Source organism: Coregonus clupeaformis, chromosome 12 (genome assembly GCF_020615455.1).
Source record: "Coregonus clupeaformis isolate EN_2021a chromosome 12, ASM2061545v1, whole genome shotgun sequence".
NCBI lineage: Eukaryota > Metazoa > Chordata > Actinopteri > Salmoniformes > Salmonidae > Coregonus > Coregonus clupeaformis.
In genome coordinates, this window is record NC_059203.1 from 53,298,387 (window position 1) to 53,317,887 (window position 19,501).

General features: G+C 45.9%; 2 protein-coding genes across 4 annotated transcripts in view; one reads left to right on the forward strand and one right to left on the reverse strand.

The window, feature by feature from the left end:
* LOC121577688 (calmodulin-binding transcription activator 2-like) overlaps nucleotides 1-2,980 on the reverse strand; it is a 100,207-nt gene extending 97,227 nt beyond the window's left edge. For all 3 annotated transcript variants that reach the window (XM_045223942.1, XM_041891466.2, XM_045223941.1), the window contains exon 1: nucleotides 2,901-2,980. In XM_045223942.1, the coding sequence (XP_045079877.1) occupies nucleotides 2,901-2,925 (25 nt within the window). In that variant the 5' untranslated portion in view covers nucleotides 2,926-2,980. The remainder of the gene's footprint in view (nucleotides 1-2,900) is intronic.
* Nucleotides 2,981-4,138: 1,158 nt separating this feature from the next.
* Nucleotides 4,139-19,075, forward strand: LOC121577687 (dnaJ homolog subfamily C member 11). The gene is made up of 16 exons (XM_041891465.2): nucleotides 4,139-4,419; nucleotides 5,596-5,725; nucleotides 5,839-5,912; nucleotides 7,834-7,935; nucleotides 8,071-8,199; nucleotides 8,370-8,492; nucleotides 8,611-8,684; nucleotides 8,773-8,962; nucleotides 15,105-15,190; nucleotides 15,404-15,520; nucleotides 15,754-15,909; nucleotides 16,203-16,272; nucleotides 16,395-16,452; nucleotides 16,600-16,742; nucleotides 16,845-16,974; nucleotides 17,123-19,075. The coding sequence occupies exons 1-16, from the start codon at nucleotides 4,345-4,347 to the stop codon at nucleotides 17,146-17,148; spliced, it is 1,683 nt and encodes a 560-aa protein (XP_041747399.1). The 5' UTR covers nucleotides 4,139-4,344; the 3' UTR covers nucleotides 17,149-19,075.
* Nucleotides 19,076-19,501: the final 426 nt, after the last annotated feature.

Sequence of the window (19,501 nt, forward strand, 5' to 3'; positions counted from 1 at the left end):
ACATTGTAGGATTTTTAATGAATTTATTTGCAAATTATGGTGGAAAATAAGTATTTGGTCAATAACAAACGTTTCTCAATACTTTGTTATATACCCTTTGTTGGCAATGACACAGGTCAAACGTTTTATGTAAGTCTTCACAAGGTTTTCACACACTGTTGCTGGTATTTTGGCCCATTCCTCCATGCAGATCTCCTCTAGAGCAGTGATGTTTTGGGGCTGTCGCTGGGCAACACGGACTTTCAACTCCCTCCAAAGATTTTCTATGGGGTTGAGATCTGGAGACTGGCTAGGCCACTCCAGGACCTTGAAATGCTTCTTACGAAGCCACTCCTTCGTTGCCCGGGCGGTGTGTTTGGGATCATTGTCATGCTGAAAGTCCCAGCCACGTTTCATCTTCAATGCCCTTGCTGATGGAAGGAGGTTTTCACTCAAAATCTCACGATACATGGCCCCATTCATTCTTTCCTTTACACGGATCAGTCGTCCTGGTCCCTTTGCAGAAAAACAGCCCCAAAGCATGATGTTTCCACCCCCATGCTTCACAGTAGGTATGGTGTTCTTTGGATGCAACTCAGCATTCTTTGTCCTCCAAACACGACGAGTTGAGTTTTTACCAAAAAGTTCTATTTTGGTTTCATCTGACCATATGACATTCTCCCAAATCTCTTCTGGATCATCCAAATGCACAAATGGAGTTTGGAGTGTGACTGTTTGAGGTTGTGGACAGGTGTCTTTTATACTGATAACAAGTTCAAACAGGTGCCATTAATACAGGTAACGAGTGGAGGACAGAGGAGCCTCTTAAAGAAGAAGTTACAGGTCTGTGAGAGCCAGAAATCTTGCTTGTTTGTAGGTGACCAAATACTTATTTTCCACCATAATTTGCAAATAAATTCATTAAAAATCCTACAATGTGATTTTCTGGAAAAAAAATTCTCAATTTGTCTGTCATAGTTGACGTGTACCTATGGTGAAAATTACAGGCCTCTCTCATCTTTTTAAGTGGGAGAACTTGCACAATTGGTGGCTGACTAAATACTTTTTTTCCCCACTGTATGATGATGTCATATTATTGAGTCTGCCTTTAAATTCACTAATATTTTTTAAATAACATAAATGTAAAGGATTTGACATGTTCAAACATTCAAAAGATTTTGTTTATCGTAATAAACAGCTCAACATCAGACAAAAGCTTCATTCAAATGGACTTGGATCTATTCCTACAGGGATCAGTAATGAGGGGGAGGTGAGTGGCGCTGAAGATCACAGCTTACAGTACAGGTTGAGAGACAGATACTATGACCAACAAAAGTCACTGAGTATACCAAACATTAGGAACGCCTTCCTAATATTGAGTTGTACCCCCCCTTTGCCCTCAGGACAGCCATTCTTTATACACACGGGAAACTGTTGAGTGTGAAAAACCCAGCAGCATTGCAGTTCTTGACACAAACCATTGTGCCTGGCACCTACTACCATGCCCCATTCAAACGCACTTACATTTTTTGTCTTGCCCATTTACCCTCTGAATGGCACACATACACAATCCATGTCTCAATTGTCTAAAGGGTTAAATATTCTTCTTTAATCTGTCTCCTCCGCTTCATCTGCACTGATTGATGTGGATTTATCAAGCGACATCAATAAGGGATCATAACTTTCATCTGGATTCACCTGGTCAGTCTATGTCATGGAAAGAGAAGGTGTTCCTAATGTTTTGTACACTCAGTGTATATCCCCAGTATATACACAATGATGCTGTAGTTAGATCAAAAATCCTCAAAAATCCCTTTATTGGCACACATTGCTTAAACACTCCCACCCACACACAAGTATGCAAGCATGCTGCACGGACAAACACAAACACACACTGCTTATCTTTCTTGCTTAACACAAGTGAGTGACACACTAATTATAAATAGTAGCAAGAAAGATGTTGACAACAAAGTATCCTCTGTTGTTGTGTATCTCATCTCTGCCAGGGAGTGAAGTCTACCTTCCGGGAATTCCTCAACAGAAGAGAAAGACTTGACCCACTGGGCACAGATGTCAGTCAGTTCAACGTCTAGTTTTGATTTACATTTGGTTGAGTTATCAACTGTCCTGAATTCAACGTGAAGAAAAAAAATGTCACCATGTCATTGGATTTAGGTGAGTGTGTTTTTAAGATATTTGGAATCAATGTATTGTTTTCTTATAGTACATACTGGCATGGCATATAGCAGACGGTCTTTTGAGCGCCTTGCAGTATGTTCCGCGTAGAATCATCATCAATCAACTCTCCATCGTCCACAGCGTGTAAACAACACAACATCACATTGTGGCTGACCGCACAGCCTGCGGGGTTGCGTGCGTGTCGAGGAATCACACTACAGATGATACACGGACGATTACTAGCGTGTGTGTGTGTGTGTGTGTGTGTGTGTGTGTGTTTGTGTGGGGTGGGGGGGAGTGGATGCCTGCGCTGAGAAAGCATCTGAATTCCTCCAGCGTGAAGCTCTCACATCCACTCAGAGCCTGTTACGCTCAGCCGCGTTAACCTGCTACCCAGGGGAGACGCTGACACGCAAAGCAACGAAGAAAACAACATTCTCACCTACTGTATCTAAACAAACACACTCCGTTTGCATTATATCCCCATATTTTCAAATCTGCTCTCGGTAACCGTTTGTCATCGAGCTGAAGTATGTGGCTGCCTGTAGCCTATCTCAGCATCGCTTCAGCGTCCGTTTTTTCTGCACAGGACAGGACTGGGAGAGAGCGAGACATGGAAAAGGGGAAAGCTCCGCCATCTCTCTATTCCTCCATCCCCTTACCTGAACCCAGCGTCTCATCTCGCTCTCCCTTTTTTCGAGGTCAACAACAACCACAGAATCATCACCTTATTTCTCTCTTACCTTCCGGCATGTTTTCGGCAGCCATTTCCCCTCCGCACGCCTCATCCTCCTCCTCCTCCTCCTCGCGACCTGGGGGGGACCACGCGCGTGCACGGCGAGGACAACTCAAGGAGGGGGGCGGGGCGCAGGGGGCGAGCCCGCTCAACACAGCTACTCTATTGGTTAGAGGCGTGATGATTGACAGCGGGGCTCCTCGGCAATGCCTCGTGAACTCGCGGGCTCTGTATGAGTCCATCATTCCAGTTTTGTATCTAGCTAACTCTGTCCCCGCCCCCAATCTCTCTCTCTCTCGCTCTCTCTCTCTCTCTCTCTCTCTCTCTCTCTCTCTCTCTCTCTCTCTCAGCCACAGAGGCGATGTAAGACAACCAAATTCCCCCATCAGGACACATCTGCCAGAGCTCTCTGATAGCCTACTGGCTATGATTGCAGGTCGTTGTTGTAAATGCTTTCACAATGCCTTACGAGGCTAACTCAATCATAAGTATTTCTGCAAACAACATGCATCGAAGTTTCTTCCTTTTTAGTGGTCTAGGCTAAGTCTGGGTACCAGTATTTTTAGCTAACATTCCACTCCTTGCCACTCCTGTCATTTGGGAAATGGCTGAACAGAGAAGGCAACCAGGCTAGTCTAGGCCTATTTCACTAAAACGGATTAAATTCAGGAAATAAAGTGAAATTCAATTAATGAATTTTCATTATTTACAGAGACACATGATTGCTTCATTCTAATTCCAAGCCCAGGTCTATAGCAAGGGCCTAATAGGTCTTTAACCTTGCGTCTTACTCAGCTCTTTCTGCAAGATAGTTGTATTAGCCTATGAACTATCAACGAATCAGGAGCCAATTCATGAATAAATAACCTGTCCAATTAAAAAACAGATTTATGAACATACGTCATTGTTTTGGTTCACCTAGGCCTACAAGGGTAATTGGTTTAAATATTTCCATGCCAGGGGCCAAAGCTGAATTGCTAGGCTTAAACTGTCATCATTAACGGCAGCCGTTACTGGTAACGATCACCCATGCCCTGCAGCACTCACTGCCATCAGACACAGTGCGGCAACGCGACCTTTATACGTCGCCTAAAGGTGTGTCATAGAATCATAAAGGAAAATATAAAACGTTCCCACAAGGCAACCACTAAATGCAAATCACGGAAGGAACGGGAAGAAGCCTGGCTCTAACTAGTAGCCTAGGTAACCCTATATAGGTAGAGCTGCTGTGGACTCTTTGTATGTAAATGCCTCTGTCAAAGGGTTTATGACTACATTCTATCACTACATAGGCAACGTTAGAAGTTTCAGGACCATGGACAGCACACACACTTTCACCTTGATATACTTGCATTTCAATGACATGATGTCTGCAGCCCGCCTGGCCACACAGCGGCGCTAGTGCAGACACGTATGGGAGGGGAAGGAGGCGGAGCCGATACAGCGCAAAGATGGCGGCGGCCTTAGACGATGAATTAGAGTTGGATAACCAAGACTATTATTCTCTTCTCAACGTCAGGAAAGAGGTAAGGCTTTAGTGTATTTACATAATGTGCTCGTTTAAACTTTTTATCCAACTGTATGGATAATGTTAAACACCGATTCGATTGGGCATCCCGTTTGGCGAGACAGCTGATGACATTCGCCCGGTAGGTCCATCACTCCCATCACATCGACTCGAGGGATGCTGCAAGACAGACATAGCTGTCAGACGTAGCTACCTGTCAATACTGTTTCTTGAGACGACAACAACAAAGGCAGAAGTCGAATAATATTATTAGTTAACTGTTTTGTTCGCTGAATTGATCAGCTGTGACACTCACTGTTTAGTAGCCCACATTTCCAATGCGATTAACTGCATTTAGCTAGACAGGATAAACAGGGCCAACGGGCATTGGCTCTCATTTACTCATTTGTCACTGCTGGTGTGGCATGGTTCTTCGGAGGTGTATATGTCCCCTGGTGCACAGATAAATAATGTTCTTTATAGGCCTACGTGTCTTATTAAGCAAGTTTCAAGTTTTAGTGTCACATGCAGTGAAATGCCTTTCTTGCAAACTCAAAACCCAACAATGCAATAATCAATAACAATGTATTACTAGAAAAAAACACAAGAAATAAGAATAGGAAATATGAAATACACAATAAAGTAAGTAAGTAAGTAAGTAAGCATACTATATACAGGAAATATTTACATGTGCAGGGATACTGGAGTGATGGAGGTAGATATGTATAGGGGTAAGGGGACTAGGCAACAGGATATAAGATAAACAGAGTAGCAGCAACTTGTATGTGAGTGGGTGTGCAGGTGTGGAGAGTCAGTATAAATGTATGTGCATATTATGTGTGAGTGAACAAATGATAGAGTGAGTGTTTATGTGTGTTTTGGAATGACAGTGTGTGTAGGGACCTGTGAGTGTGCATAGAGACAGTGCAAAGATTGAAATGAAATGTCAATAAAGATACAAGGTCAACTCAGATAGTCCGTGTAGCTCTTTTGTTAGCTATTTATCAGTCCTACTGCTTGGCAATAAAAGCTGTTCAAGAGCCTGTTGGTGCCAGACTTGATGCACCGGTACCTCTTGCCGTGCGGCAGCAGAGAAAATAGTCTATGGCTTGGGTGGTTGGAGTATGCATGCATTAGGCTATGTCTGCAGAAATCTATATTGTAATCTTTCTCTCTCTGCCCCCCTTCTCCCCAGGCCACTCAGGATGAGCTGAAGGCCTCCTATAGGAGGTTATGTATGCTCTACCACCCAGACAGGCACAGAGACCCAGAGCTGAAGAGCCAGGCAGAACAGCTATTTAACCAGGTGCACCAGGCCTATGAGGGTAAGGAATGCATTCCCTATCACTGATTCTTCTTGACAAGCTGCTTGTCATTTAATTGGACTGTTAAAGTATAAACCTCTATCTCTCTCTTTCACTCCCTTGTCTCTGTCCAGTGCTGAGTGATCCTCAGTCCAGGGCCATCTATGACATCTTTGGGAAGAAAGGCCTGGAGGTGGAGGGATGGGAGGTATGTTCAGCATATGTGTGTGTCAGGGTTTTTGTTAGTAATATTTGGTATTTTGGTATTTTATTAGGATCCCCAAAAGCAGCAGCTACTCCTCCTGGGGTCCACACAAAACATGAAACATGACATAATACAGAACATTAATAGACAAGAACAGCTCAAGGACAGAACTACATCCAATTTTTTTAAAGGCACACGTAGCCTAGATATCAATACATACACACAAACAATCTAGGTCAAATAGGAGAGAGGCGTTGTGCCATGAGGTGTTGCTTTATCTGTTTTTTGGAACCAGGTTTGCTGTTCATTTGAGCAATATGAGATAAAACTGAGTTCCATGCAATAATGGCTCTATATAATACTGTACGCTTTCTTGAATTTGTTTTGGATTTGGGGACTGTGAAAAGACTCCTGGTGGCATGTTTGGTGGGGTAAGTGTGTGTGTCAGAGGTGTGTGTTAGTCACAATTTGGGATTTTCAACACATTAATGTTTCTTATAAAAAGAAGCCGGCTTTTGTCCCCCCATTTTTTTTTTTTTATGTAAATACCAGTCGATGTAAATACATTTGACCGGTCATGCTTATCGGTCTATAGGTTAATTTACATAATTTAGTGGAAATGAATTGCGCGTGTGTATTTTCAATAGAGGTTATGATTCTTATTTATCACACGCACACAGTGTACAGATACAGAGCCTAGTTTGAGCTGAAAATCTGTCAGACAGAGCAAGAGCTGCTGCTACAGGTCCTGTTGCTGCTGGAGTGAAATGTGCTCTTATAAGCCCAATCATTTTTCAACAATTCTAAATGCAATCGCGTGTTAAACAGTTTTGATGGACACGATTAAAAATAGCTTCTATTTTTATTTCTCAACTGGTAATTCAAGTGCGCTTCCCATTCACCTTTCAAGTGTTTAGGCAACGGCAGGCAGGCTTCAGCGTGTCACACACCACTTTGCAATGTGAGCTGGAGGCAGTATGTATTTTGAAAACATATACTTAATTGTATGCCACATTTGATAAAGACTTCCATATGCCATTTGAAACGAGTAGCCTATTTCTCTCATGTTTTATTGGTTTTCAAACAATTAGTGTTACATTTTTCTTTCACAATCCTAGTCATGTTAGCAACCCATGCTAGTTGTTGCATCTTTAGATCTCCAATCTTTCTAAATTTGGATATTTTCATCTCTGTAACATGAAACTGCTCGCATGTGCAGTGCGCTATTGACAACAGTGTTTTCCCGTTAATTCCATTATGGAACGAACATTCGCGAGAAGCCTACTGCCGTCTACGCACTGCTGCAAAACTATAATGTGAACAAATAATGGTTGATCAACATTTTAAACTAAACGTTCTAATGCTTTTTAAAGTTATTTTGATGGACTGGTTGTATGAATTTGGGATTTGTCGTCCCACAACTGTCCCAGAGTCTGTTTGGAATAGGCTATTTAATTCTCGCACAGAACGACAAGCTGACCAATAGAATAGGTAACATTTTCTACTAAGGGGGATAGTAGATTGACATAGGCAAGTGATTTTGCTGTTCCTTTCTTATCTTGTTGGCTGAGGAAAAGTAAATGTGGACAGTTGTTCTAACATATTCAAAGTGCGCATCGGAATTTGGTAAGAAGGACACACACCATTGCATCCTCGGAGTTGCATGTTCTGTTTAGATGAATTGCCATAATCTAAATGTGATTTCTGTCATTCTGAGCACCATGGGTGGACACCATAATCGGGTTACGCACCCAATGCATATGGGTCAAAATGTCTGCCGGTCAAATGTCCGGCGCCACATTTTCCTAATGGAAACCCTGTTGTGTGTGTGTGTGTGTACTTAAGTAGTAATGACACAATAGTAACTGAGATGATAACTGAGGAGCGTGTGTGTGCGTGTGTGCGTGTGTTCATGTGTGTGGAGATTGTGGAGAGGAAGAGGACCCCATTAGAGATCCGTGAGGAGTATGAGCGGCTGCAGAGAGAGAGGGAGGAGAGGAGGCTACAGCAGAGGACCAACCCCAAGGTACACATACAAATACTTCTTCCCTGAGCCTCTTACAGAAATATCCACGGCAGGGTAATATCTACAGACTTTCTCTGTGTGAAGTGTACTATCAGAACGATGTGTTTGTGTTCTCATGTCTCTCTGTGTGTTCAGGGTACCATCAGTGTGGGAGTAGATGCCACAGACCTGTTTGATCGTTATGAGGAGGACTTTGAGGAAATGCCTGGAGGAGGATTCCCTCATATCGAGATCAACAGGATGCACATCTCCCAGTCTATAGAGGTATACACACACACACACGCACGCCCGTACGCGTGGTCCGATTCCTTGTTGGTCACACACATACACAGACACACACACACTAGCTAAAAAATGTCCGTTGTGATACATTAACGTGTGTTATGCTTATGTGTTTCCCTTGTGTTTACCTGTGTATGTGGGCGTGTGTGTAGGCTCCGTTGACTAACTCTGACACTGCAATGCTGTCTGGCTCTCTCTCCACACACAACGGCAACGGAGGAGGCAACATCAACATGACTGTCCGCCGTGTCACATCTGCCAAGGGCTGGGGAGAGGTATACACACACACACATTTTATCTCCCTTGTTTCTGAGAGAACACAGGAAGGATATTGACTGACATGTGTCTGTGTTTCACTCTGTCTGCTTGTGATTTTCTCTCTTGTGTGTGTAGTTGGAGTTTGGTGCAGGGGACATACTGGGACCTCTATTTGGGATGAAGGTGTTCCGTAACCTGACTCCACGATGGTGAGTGGCCAATCGAGGGGAGAGGATATGGCCCTCTTTACACTACAACAATTATAATGCTAGTCATTTCCCTCTCTCTTTTTGTTAGTTTCCTGACGGCTCAGTGTGGTATGCAGTTCTCTCCCCGTGGCGTGCGTCCCAGCTGTTCTTTAATGACAGCACGTCACCTAGACCAGAACACTATAGGTTACCTGCAATGGCGATGGGGACCGCACAGCGCTATGACCACTAGTGTGGTTCGAGACACCAAGACCAGCCACTTCACCCTGGCCCTGCAGGTACACTGCACACACATACACACAGAGACACACACAGGCAGATACACACACACATACAGTGAGGGAAAAAAGTATTTGATCCCCTGCTGATTTTGTACGTTTGCCCACTGACAAAGAAATGATCAGTCTATAATTTTAATGGTAGGTTTATTTGAACAGTGAGAGACAGAATAACAACAACAAAATTCAGAAAAACGCATGTCAAATTTTTTTGAAATGGATTAGCATTTTAATGAGGGAAATAAGTATTTGACCCCCTCTCAATCAGAAAGATTTCTGGCTCCCGGGTGTCTTTTATACAGGTAACGAGCTGAGATTAGGAGCACACTCTTAAAGGGAGTGCTCCTAATCTCAGTTTGTTACCTGTATAAAAGACACCTGTCCACAGAAGCAATCAATCAATCAGATTCCAAACTCTCCACCATGGCCAAGACCAAAGAGCTCTCCAAGGATGTCAGGGACAAGATTGTAGACCTACACAAGGCTGGAATGGGCTACAAGACCATCGCCAAGCAGCTTGGTGTGATTATTCGCAAATGGAAGAAACACAAAAGAACTGTCAATCTCCCTCGGCCTGGGGCTCCATGCAAGATCTCACCTCGTGGAGTTGCAATGATCATGAGAACGGTGAGGAATCAGCCCAGAACTACACGGGAGGATCTTGTCAATGATCTCAAGGCAGCTGGGACCATAGTCGCCAAGAAAACAATTGGTAACACACTACGCCGTGAAGGACTGAAATCCTGCAGCGCCCGCAAGGTCCCCCTGCTCAAGAAAGCACATATACAGGGCCGTCTGAAGTTTGCCAATGAACATCTGAATGATTCAGAGGAGAACTGGGTGAAAGTGGTGGTCAGATGAGACCAAAATGGAGCTCTTTGGCATCAACTCAACTCGCCGTGTTTGGAGGAGGAGGAATGCTGCCTATGACCCCAAGAACACCATCCCCACCGTCAAACATGGAGGTGGAAACATTATGCCTTGGGGGTGTTTTTCTGCTAAGGGGACAGGACAACTTCACCGCATCAAAGGGACGATGGACGGGGCCATGTACCGTCAAATCTTGGGTGAGAACCTCCTTCCCTCAGCCAGGGCATTGAAAATGGGTCGTGGATGGGTATTCCAGCATGACAATGACCCAAAACACACGGCCAAGGCAACAAAGAAGTGGCTCAAGAAGAAGCACATTAAGGTCCTGGAGTGGCCTAGCCAGTCTCCAGACCTTAATCCCATAGAAAATCTGTGGAGGGAGCTGAAGATTCGAGTTGCCAAACGTCAGCCTCGAAACCTTAGAGGAGTGGAACAAAATCCCTCCTGAGATGTGTGCAAACCTGGTGGCCAACTACAAGAAACGTCTGACCTCTGTGATTGCCAACAAGGGTTTTTCCACCAAGTACTAAGTCATGTTTTGCAGAGGGGTCAAATACTTATTTCCCTCATTAAAATGCAAATCAATTTATAACGTTTTTGACATGAGTTTTTCTGGATTTATTTGTTGTTATTCTGTCTCTCACTGTTCAAATAAACCTACCATTAAAATTATAGACTGATTATGTCTTTGTTAGTGGGCAAACGTACAAAATCAGCAGGAGATCAAATACTTTTTTCCCTCACTGTACATACAGTGCATTCGGAAAGTATGCAGATCCCTTCACTTTTTCCACATTTTGTTATGTTACAGCCTTATTTTAAAATTGATTAAATACACAATACAATAATGACAAAGCGAAAACAGGTTTTTATAATTTTTTGCAAATGTATAAAAAAATAAAATAAAACAAACTTATTTACATAAGTATTCAGACCCTTTGCTATGGGACTCGAAATTGAGCTCAGGTGCATCCTGTTTCCATTGATCATCCTTGAGATGTTTCTACAACTTGATTGGAGTCCACCTGTGGTAAATTCAATTGATTGGACATGATTTGGAAAGGCACACACCTGTCTATATAAGGTCCCACAGTTGACAGTGCATGTCAGAGTAAAAACCAAGCCATGTGCTCGAAGGAATTGTCCGTGGAGCTCCGAGACAGGATTTCGTCGAGGCACAGATCTGGGGAAGGGTACAAAAAAATTCTGCAGCATTGAAGGTCCCAAGAACACAGTGGCCTCCACCACCAAGACTCTTCCTAGAGCTGGCCACCAAACTGAGCAATCGGGGGAGAAGGGCCTTGGTTAGGGAGGTGACCAAGAACCCGATGGTCACTCTGACAGAGCTCCAGAGTTCCTCTGTGGAGATGGGAGAACCTTCCAGAAGGACAACCATCTCTGCAGCACTCCACCAATCAGGCCTTTATGGTAGAGTGGCCAGACGGAAGCCACTCCTCAGTAAAAGGCACATTACAGCCCGCTTGGAGTTTGCCAAAAGGCACCTAAAGGACTCTCAGACCATTAGAAACAAGATTCCCTGGTCTGATGAAACCAAGATTGAACTCTTTGGCCTGAATGCCAAGCGTCACGTCTGGAGGAAACCAGGCACCTCTCATCACCTGGCCAATGCCATCCCTACGGTGAAGCATGGTGGTGGCAGCATCATGCTGTGTGGATGTTTTTCAGCGGCAGGGACTTGGACACTAGTCAGGATCGAGGGAAAGATGAACGGAGCAAAGTACAGAGAGATCCTTGATGAAAACCTGCTCTAGGGCACTAAGGACCTCAGACTGGGGCGAAGGTTCGCCTTCCAACAGGACAGCGACCCTAAGCATACAGCCAAGACCACGCAGGAGTGGCTTCGGGACAAGTCTCTGAATGTCCTTGAGTGGCCCAGCCAGAGCCCAGACTTGAGCCCGATCAAACATCTCTGGAGAAGGCCTCCCAAGTGGCGCAGTTGTCTAAGGCACTGCATCGCAGTGAGTGGTGCAGTTGTCTAAGGCACTGCATCGCAGTGCTACCTGTACCACTAGAGATCCTGGTTCCAGTCCAGGCTCTGTCGCAGCCGGCCGCGACCGGGAGACCCATGGGGCGGCGCACAATTGTCCCAGCATCGTCCAGGGTAGGGGAGGGTTTGGCCGGCAGGGATGTCCTTGTCCCATCGCGCTCGAGCGCAGTGCACGCTGACTCTGTCGCCAGGTGTACAGTGTTTCCTCCGACACATTGGTGCGGCTGGCGTCCGGGTTAAGCAGGGCACTGTGTCAAGAAGCAGTGCGGCTCGGTTGGGTTGTGTTTCGGAGGACGCACGACTCTCAACCTTCGCCTCTCCAGTGTCTGTACGGGGGTTGCAGCGATGGGACAAAGACTGTAACTACCAATTGGATACCACAAAATTGGGGAGAAAAAGGTGGGTAAAATACCTACATATAATATAATAATTAAAAAAAAAAAAACATCTCTGGAGAGACCTGAAAATAGCTGTGCAGCAACGCTCCCCATCCAACCTGACAGAGCTTGAGAGGATCTGCAGAGAAGAATGGGAGAAACTCCCCAAATACAGGTGTGCCAAGCTTCATACCCAAGAAGACTCAAGGCTGTAATCTCTGCCAAAGGTGTTTCAACAAAGTACTGAATAAAGGGTCTGAATACTTATGTAAATGTAATATTTCCTTTGTTTTTATAAATACATTTGCAAACATTTCTAAAAACCTGTTTTTGCTTTGTCATTATGGGGTGTTGTGTGTACATTGATGAGATGAATTTTTTTTTAGGCTGTAACGTAACAGAATCTGGGAAAAGTGAAGGTGTCTGAATACTTTCCAAATGCACTGTACATACATACATACATACATACATACATACACACACACGACACAAGCAGACACACACACGCAGACACACACACACACACACACACACACACCTGTGCAACTGTGATTATGTTGAGGTGGGTGTTAGAGCTAGTAGGATGACCAACCATGTTCTTCTGTGCCCTCACTCCTCACCTTGTTCCCTCTCCCCCTCTAGCTGGGTGTCCCTCACTCCTCACCTTGTTCCCTCTCCCCCTCTAGCTGGGTGTCCCTCACTCCTCACCTTGTTTCCTCTCCCCCTCTAGCTGGGTGTCCCTCACTCCTCACCTTGTTTCCTCTCCCCCTCTAGCTGGGTGTCCCTCACTCCTCACCTTGTTTCCTCTCCCCCTCTAGCTGGGTGTCCCTCACTCCTCACCTTGTTTCCTCTCCCCCTCTAGCCGGGTGTCCCTCACTCCTCACCTTGTTTCCTCTCCCCCTCTAGCTGGGTGTCCCTCACTCCTCACCGTGTTTCCTCTCCCCCTCTAGCTGGGTGTCCCTCACTCCTCACCTTGTTTCCTCTCCCCCTCTAGCTGGGTGTCCCTCACTCCTCACCTTGTTTCCTCTCCCCCTCTAGCTGGGTGTCCCTCACTCCTCACCTTGTTTCCTCTCCCCCTCTAGCTGGGTGTCCCTCACTCCTCACCTTGTTTCCTCTCCCCCTCTAGCTGGGTGTCCCTCACTCCTCACCTTGTTTCCTCTCCCCCTCTAGCTGGGTGTCCCTCACTCCTCACCTTGTTTCCTCTCCCCCTCTAGCTGGGTGTCCCTCACTCCTCACCTTGTTTCCTCTCCCCCTCTAGCTGGGTGTCCCTCACTCCTCACCTTGTTTCCTCTCCCCCTCTAGCTGGGTGTCCCTCACTCCTCACCTTGTTTCCTCTCCCCCTCTAGCTGGGTGTCCCTCACTCCTCACCGTGTTTCCTCTCCCCCTCTAGCTGGGTGTCCCTCACTCCTCACCTTGTTTCCTCTCCCCCTCTAGCTGGGTGTCCCTCACTCCTCACCTTGTTTCCTCTCCCCCTCTAGCTGGGTGTCCCTCACTCCTCACCTTGTTTCCTCTCCCCCTCTAGCTGGGTGTCCCTCACTCCTCACCTTGTTTCCTCTCCCCCTCTAGCTGGGTGTCCCTCACTCCTCACCTTGTTTCCTCTCCCCCTCTAGCTGGGTGTCCCTCACTCCTCACCTTGTTTCCTCTCCCCCTCTAGCTGAGTGTCCCTCACTCCTCACCTTGTTTCCTCTCCCCCTCTAGCTGGGTGTCCCTCACTCCTCACCTTGTTTCCTCTCCCCTCTAGCTGGGTGTCCCTCACTCCTCACCTTGTTTCCTCTCCCCCTCTAGCTGGGTGTCCCTCACTCCTCACCTTGCTTCCTCTCCCCCTCTAGCTGGGTGTCCCTCACTCCTCACCTTGTTTCCTCTCCCCCTCTAGCTGGGTGTCCCTCACTCCTCACCTTGTTTCCTCTCCCCCTCTAGCTGGGTGTCCCTCACTCCTCACCTTGTTTCCTCTCCCCCTCTAGCTGGGTGTCCCTCACTCCTCACCTTGTTTCCTCTCCCCCTCTAGCTGGGTGTCCCTCACTCCTCACCTTGTTTCCTCTCCCCCTCTAGCTGGGTGTCCCTCACTCTCCTCACCTTGTTTCCTCTCCCCCTCTAGCTGGGTGTCCCTCACTCCTCACCTTGCTTCCTCTCCCCCTCTAGCTGGGTGTCCCTCACTCCTCACCTTGTTTCCTCTCCCCCTCTAGCTGGGTGTCCCTCACTCCTCACCTTGTTTCCTCTCCCCCTCTAGCTGGGTGTCCCTCACTCCTCACCTTGTTTCCTCTCCCCCTCTAGCCGGGTGTCCCTCACTCCTCACCTTGTTTCCTCTCCCCCTCTAGCCGGGTGTCCCTCACTCCTCACCTTGTTACCTCTCCCCCTCTAGCCGGGTGTCCCTCACTCCTCACCTTGTTTCCTCTCCCCCTCTAGCCGGGTGTCCCTCACTCCTCACCTTGCTTCCTCTCCCCCTCTAGCCGGGTGTCCCTCACTCCTCACCTTGTTTCCTCTCCCCCTCTAGCCGGGTGTCCCTCACTCCTCACCTTGTTTCCTCTCCCCCTCTAGCCGGGTGTCCCTCACTCCTCACCTTGTTTCCTCTCCCCCTCTAGCTGGGTGTCCCTCACTCCTCACCTTGTTTCCTCTCCCCCTCTAGCTGGGTGTCCCTCATTCCTCACCTTGTTTCCTCTCCCCCTCTAGCTGGGTGTCCCTCACTCCTCACCTTGTTTCCTCTCCCCCTCTAGCTGGGTGTCCCTCACTCCTCACCTTGTTTCCTCTCCCCCTCTAGCTGGGTGTCCCTCACTCCTCACCTTGTTTCCTCTCCCCCTCTAGCTGGGTGTCCCTCACTCCTCACCTTGTTTCCTCTCCCCCTCTAGCTGGGTGTCCCTCACTCCTCACCTTGTTTCCTCTCCCCCTCTAGCTGGGTGTCCCTCATTCCTATCTGATGATGAGTTACCAGTACAAGTTCCAGGATGAGGACCAGACCAAGGTCAAGGGATCGATCAAGTACGTACACACACCCTATTATACTACTCAGTTTATACACTGCTCCCAATCCCCCTTTCGAGAAGGAACCCGCAAGTAAGAATTTCACTGGATTATGTATACCATGCATATCCCGTACTAATACAACTTGAAACTTGAAACTACATGTGAATACCTAAGGTGGGAGTCTGGCCCTTATTGGTGTTGTGGTGTGTGTTTTTTTCTGTGTGTCAGGACTGGTTGGTTTGGTACAGTGTTGGAGTATGGAGCAGAGAGGAAGATCAGTCGGCACAGTGTCCTGGCTGCTACTGTCAGTGTCGGAGTGCCACAAGGAGTCACCCTCAAAATCAGGTACTACAACACAAGTACAGTCTATGTGTAATACAGTGTGTATGTGCAACGTGTAATACAGTTTAGTACAGTGTATAATACAGTGTGTGTGTGTGTGCATGAGTGGCATGTCTGTCTGTGTCTTGGCTACCATATTTAGCTTTGGAAGTTCAGGTTTGCCCCAAAATCAGGTGATAGTAATATTACTTTTCATAGTACAGTATGTACTGTAACTTGTTTCCTTTTCTCCCTAGGTTGGCTCGTGCCAATCAGACCTATCTGTTCCCAGTCCACCTGACAGACCAGCTGCTGCCCAGTGCAGTGTTCTACGCCACCGTGGGGCCTCTACTAGTCTACATGGCCATACACCGACTGGTCGTTATACCATACACACGCTCCCAGAAACAACAGTGAGCTTCTCTCCTTCCCTCACTCACTCACTCACACACACACACCCTCTGCAGATTTACTTGGCAGACTAGTTATTAGACCCAGGAATAACTCACATCTTGTTCTGTCTGTCTGTTCCTGTCTTTCTCTGTCTGTCCCTGTCTGTCCCTCTCTTTCTATGTTTGTCTCTGTCTCTGTCCCTGTCTGTCCCTGTTTGTCTGTCTCTGTCTGTTCCTGTCTGTCCCTGTCTGTTTCTGTCTTTTCATGTCTTTCACTGTCTGTCTGTCCCTGTCTGTCTCTGTCTGTCCCACAGAGATCTGGAGCTACAGAGGAAGAGCTCAGAAGTAGACATGGTCAAGAAGAAACAAGAGGCAGAGTCAGCTGTGAGGAACACCCCTACATACTACACATACAGACACACAGCATGTTTACTGTATGCTCATTGATTATCATTGAGATCATTGTATGTTCAACCCCTTCCCCCCTGTCTTTCTCCCTGACTCAGGTTCTGCTGATGCAGGAGTCTGTGAGGAGAATCATCGAGGGAGAGGAATCTAAGATGGGTGAGTAAGCACACTCACACGTATGCACGCCCACACACGCTCTTGACCAATGTCTTGACTCTTAGGAAACACTGTTTTTCAGTGAGTTGCCTTTTCAATCATTCTGACTCAGCTGTGTGTGTGTGTGTGTCCATCTTCCTGTTCCAGGTCTGATCATCCTGAATGCGTGGTATGGAAAGTTTGTGACAGACAACTGCGCGCGCCAAGAGAGAGCTCAGGTTATAGATGTTACTGTCCCTCTGCAGTGCCTGGTCAAGGACTCCAAACTCATACTCACTGAGGCATCAAAGGTAAGGATGTGTGTGTGTGTGTGGGGGGGGTGGAATTTTTCTATGACCTGTGTCTGTGTGTGTAACCAGCCCCCCTTCCTCTGTCTGTCTGTGTGTGTGTAGGCGGGGTTGCCAGGTTTCTATGACCCATGTTTAGGAGAGGATAAGAGTCTGAAGCTGCTGTATCAGTTCAGGGGGGTGATGCACCAAGTCCTCTCAGCAGACACTGAGGCTCTACGGATACCCAAGCAGTGTAAGTATACAACCACAACACAACCACTATATAACCACAGTATAACCATAATGCTACTGTAACCACAACCATATCATAACCTGTTTACAACAAAAAACGTTCAACTCCATTACATTACACTAAGCTAAATATTCCCTGTATTTCTCAGCTCACAGAATCGATGCTGAGGCGTAGGAACCCTCTGTTACGGGAGCAACGAGGGGCAAGTGGAGACATAGACAGACAGACAGACAGACAGACATTGACAGACATTGACAGAAGGACTGACAAGCGGAGGTCGAGAGACAAACAAAGTTAATAGAAATTCTCTTTCTCTTTCCCCATCACATTTATGAATTCAGACATGAGTTCCTCCTCTCATCTTCTCCATCCCAGTGGTGGAGGATGTGGGCAGTCCTCTCCTCTCTCGAAACCCACTAGATACCTCTCTTTTAGCCATTGTTGTTTCCACTCTGTGTGTGTGTGTGTGGTTGCGTGTGTGCGTGTGTGTGGAAAATGTACTGATATCTCCCTTTCTCCCCTCATCTCCCCAGAAAGGTGCAATATGACTCCTGGTGTACATATCAGTGAAGTCTGCTACAGTTAATATTGTACAACTAATATTATACCACTGTACTATACTAGTTGTACTAATGTTTTACACCACTAACTCATGCTAACGTTAAGGTTACAACAGAACTATGCATGAAAACGTGTTCATCAGTACCACTATACTGTGCCAGTCATTCTAATAACACATAAGGGCACACCCATAAGGGTTTCAAATAATTATGAGAATATTAACACTAGTCTATTTTTAAGGCACCCCAATAGCCAATGTGTGATTGGATCCCTGGTAGGCTTGGTTGAGTTGGTATGATTGAGATGGATGCTGGGGAAGCACTGCCTGAGCAACAGTGACGAGTAGAGAGAAAGTCCAATGATGTCATTCATATATACATCATGGTGTATATATATTATTTATATAATGTTTATGAGAAAGCCTCTGTGAGAGTAAGTTTGCTACTAAAGCATCTATGCACGTACATCTATCTATCAGTCACTGTCAATGGAAACAACAGGCAAGTGGGATGTGGTGGGACTATTGTACTTTTATGTATACATTTATTTGTTTAGACCTGGTCATATCAGATCATCAAAATGATGATGGTGATGAAGAGTATTATAATGTATTAGTCAATCCATCCTTTATGTGCCATACCTTCAGTTTCCATGGTAATATTGTTTGTCCCTGTTGTCTTGTTTATATGTTTTTATAGCCGTGTGTAATATCCTGTAATACTATAGACCAAACAGATACACACTGTTCTACTTGACACATTGACTAATTATTGACTGACAGTGTTGGTCCTTTCTGTCTCTGTCTGTGAAGGCAATATACTGTATAGGCTATTGATGAGTGACATAGTTGAACTCAAATCAGTAAATGTACTGTATGCATTTTTGTCAATGTATAGGCAAAGGTTAAAATTGTTTTTTTCAGTGGTGGAAACTGAAGAATGATATACTTTTCAACACAGTTCTGGTCCATTCCCACTGTATGCTGTCCCCTATCCTACGGTGCTGAAACCCCCAATGGAACCGCATTTACAGGTCTGTGTAGTCAGAACACGGGATCTATTCTATGTCATGTATTTGAGCAGAAAGTCACTCATCCTCTCCGGTGTTTTGCCCTAGAGCTGAGTCAGTTTGGTGGATCAGGTTATCGGGTTGTTAGCAACTGTACTTGTCGGTCTCTTCTTACCAGTTAAGATTTTGTAGACCGTATTTGTGAATGAGGTTGACTGACTCAAACACCCAACACACTTTACAGAATGAGGCAAGAACAAGCAAACATTCACCCCATTTGAGACACAACACTTTTCTTCCTCCATTAAGGATGTTTGCTCATAATGTCCCCTTCGCATGCTGTTAGCCTCCATGTTAAAGTCAGCCCTGCCACTAGTCACCCACTCATCACTGTTCTTTCAGCCACCACCCTAAGGTCCACTGTTACATTCCTGCCCTTGCCATGACCCAAACTGTCTAAAATTGATGTGTTTGGAGCTAGTGGACTATGTAGTCATGTAAAGATATAACAAATAAAAAGATGAGCCACGGACTCATGTCTTTTTTTAAAGACAAAAGCTACATTACAGTGATATCAGAGCTTGGTCCCAGATATGTTCATGCTTTTGCCTACTCTATTAGTCAAGCCAAACATTTGTTTGGCACGCCAATTCCAAAAGGAGTTGGCAAGACAGCAGAAACTGACTGGCACCCAGGATAGCGATCATTCTTGCAAGTACAGGAACAATGAAGAGACCTTGGAAGGTGGGGTTAAAATCTTCCTTAACTCTTTATTTACAATAGTTTACAATACATAGTTTCACAGAAACGGTTTGCACCAGACACCACATTCTCAGTAAGGGGTTTTCACAAAGCGGGATCAATGAGTTAGCGTTCTAACTATCCTAAATATTTTGAAACATTTAATACACCCGTTTTTTTTTTTTTAAGAAATTGTTCTAGTATGACTGACTTATCA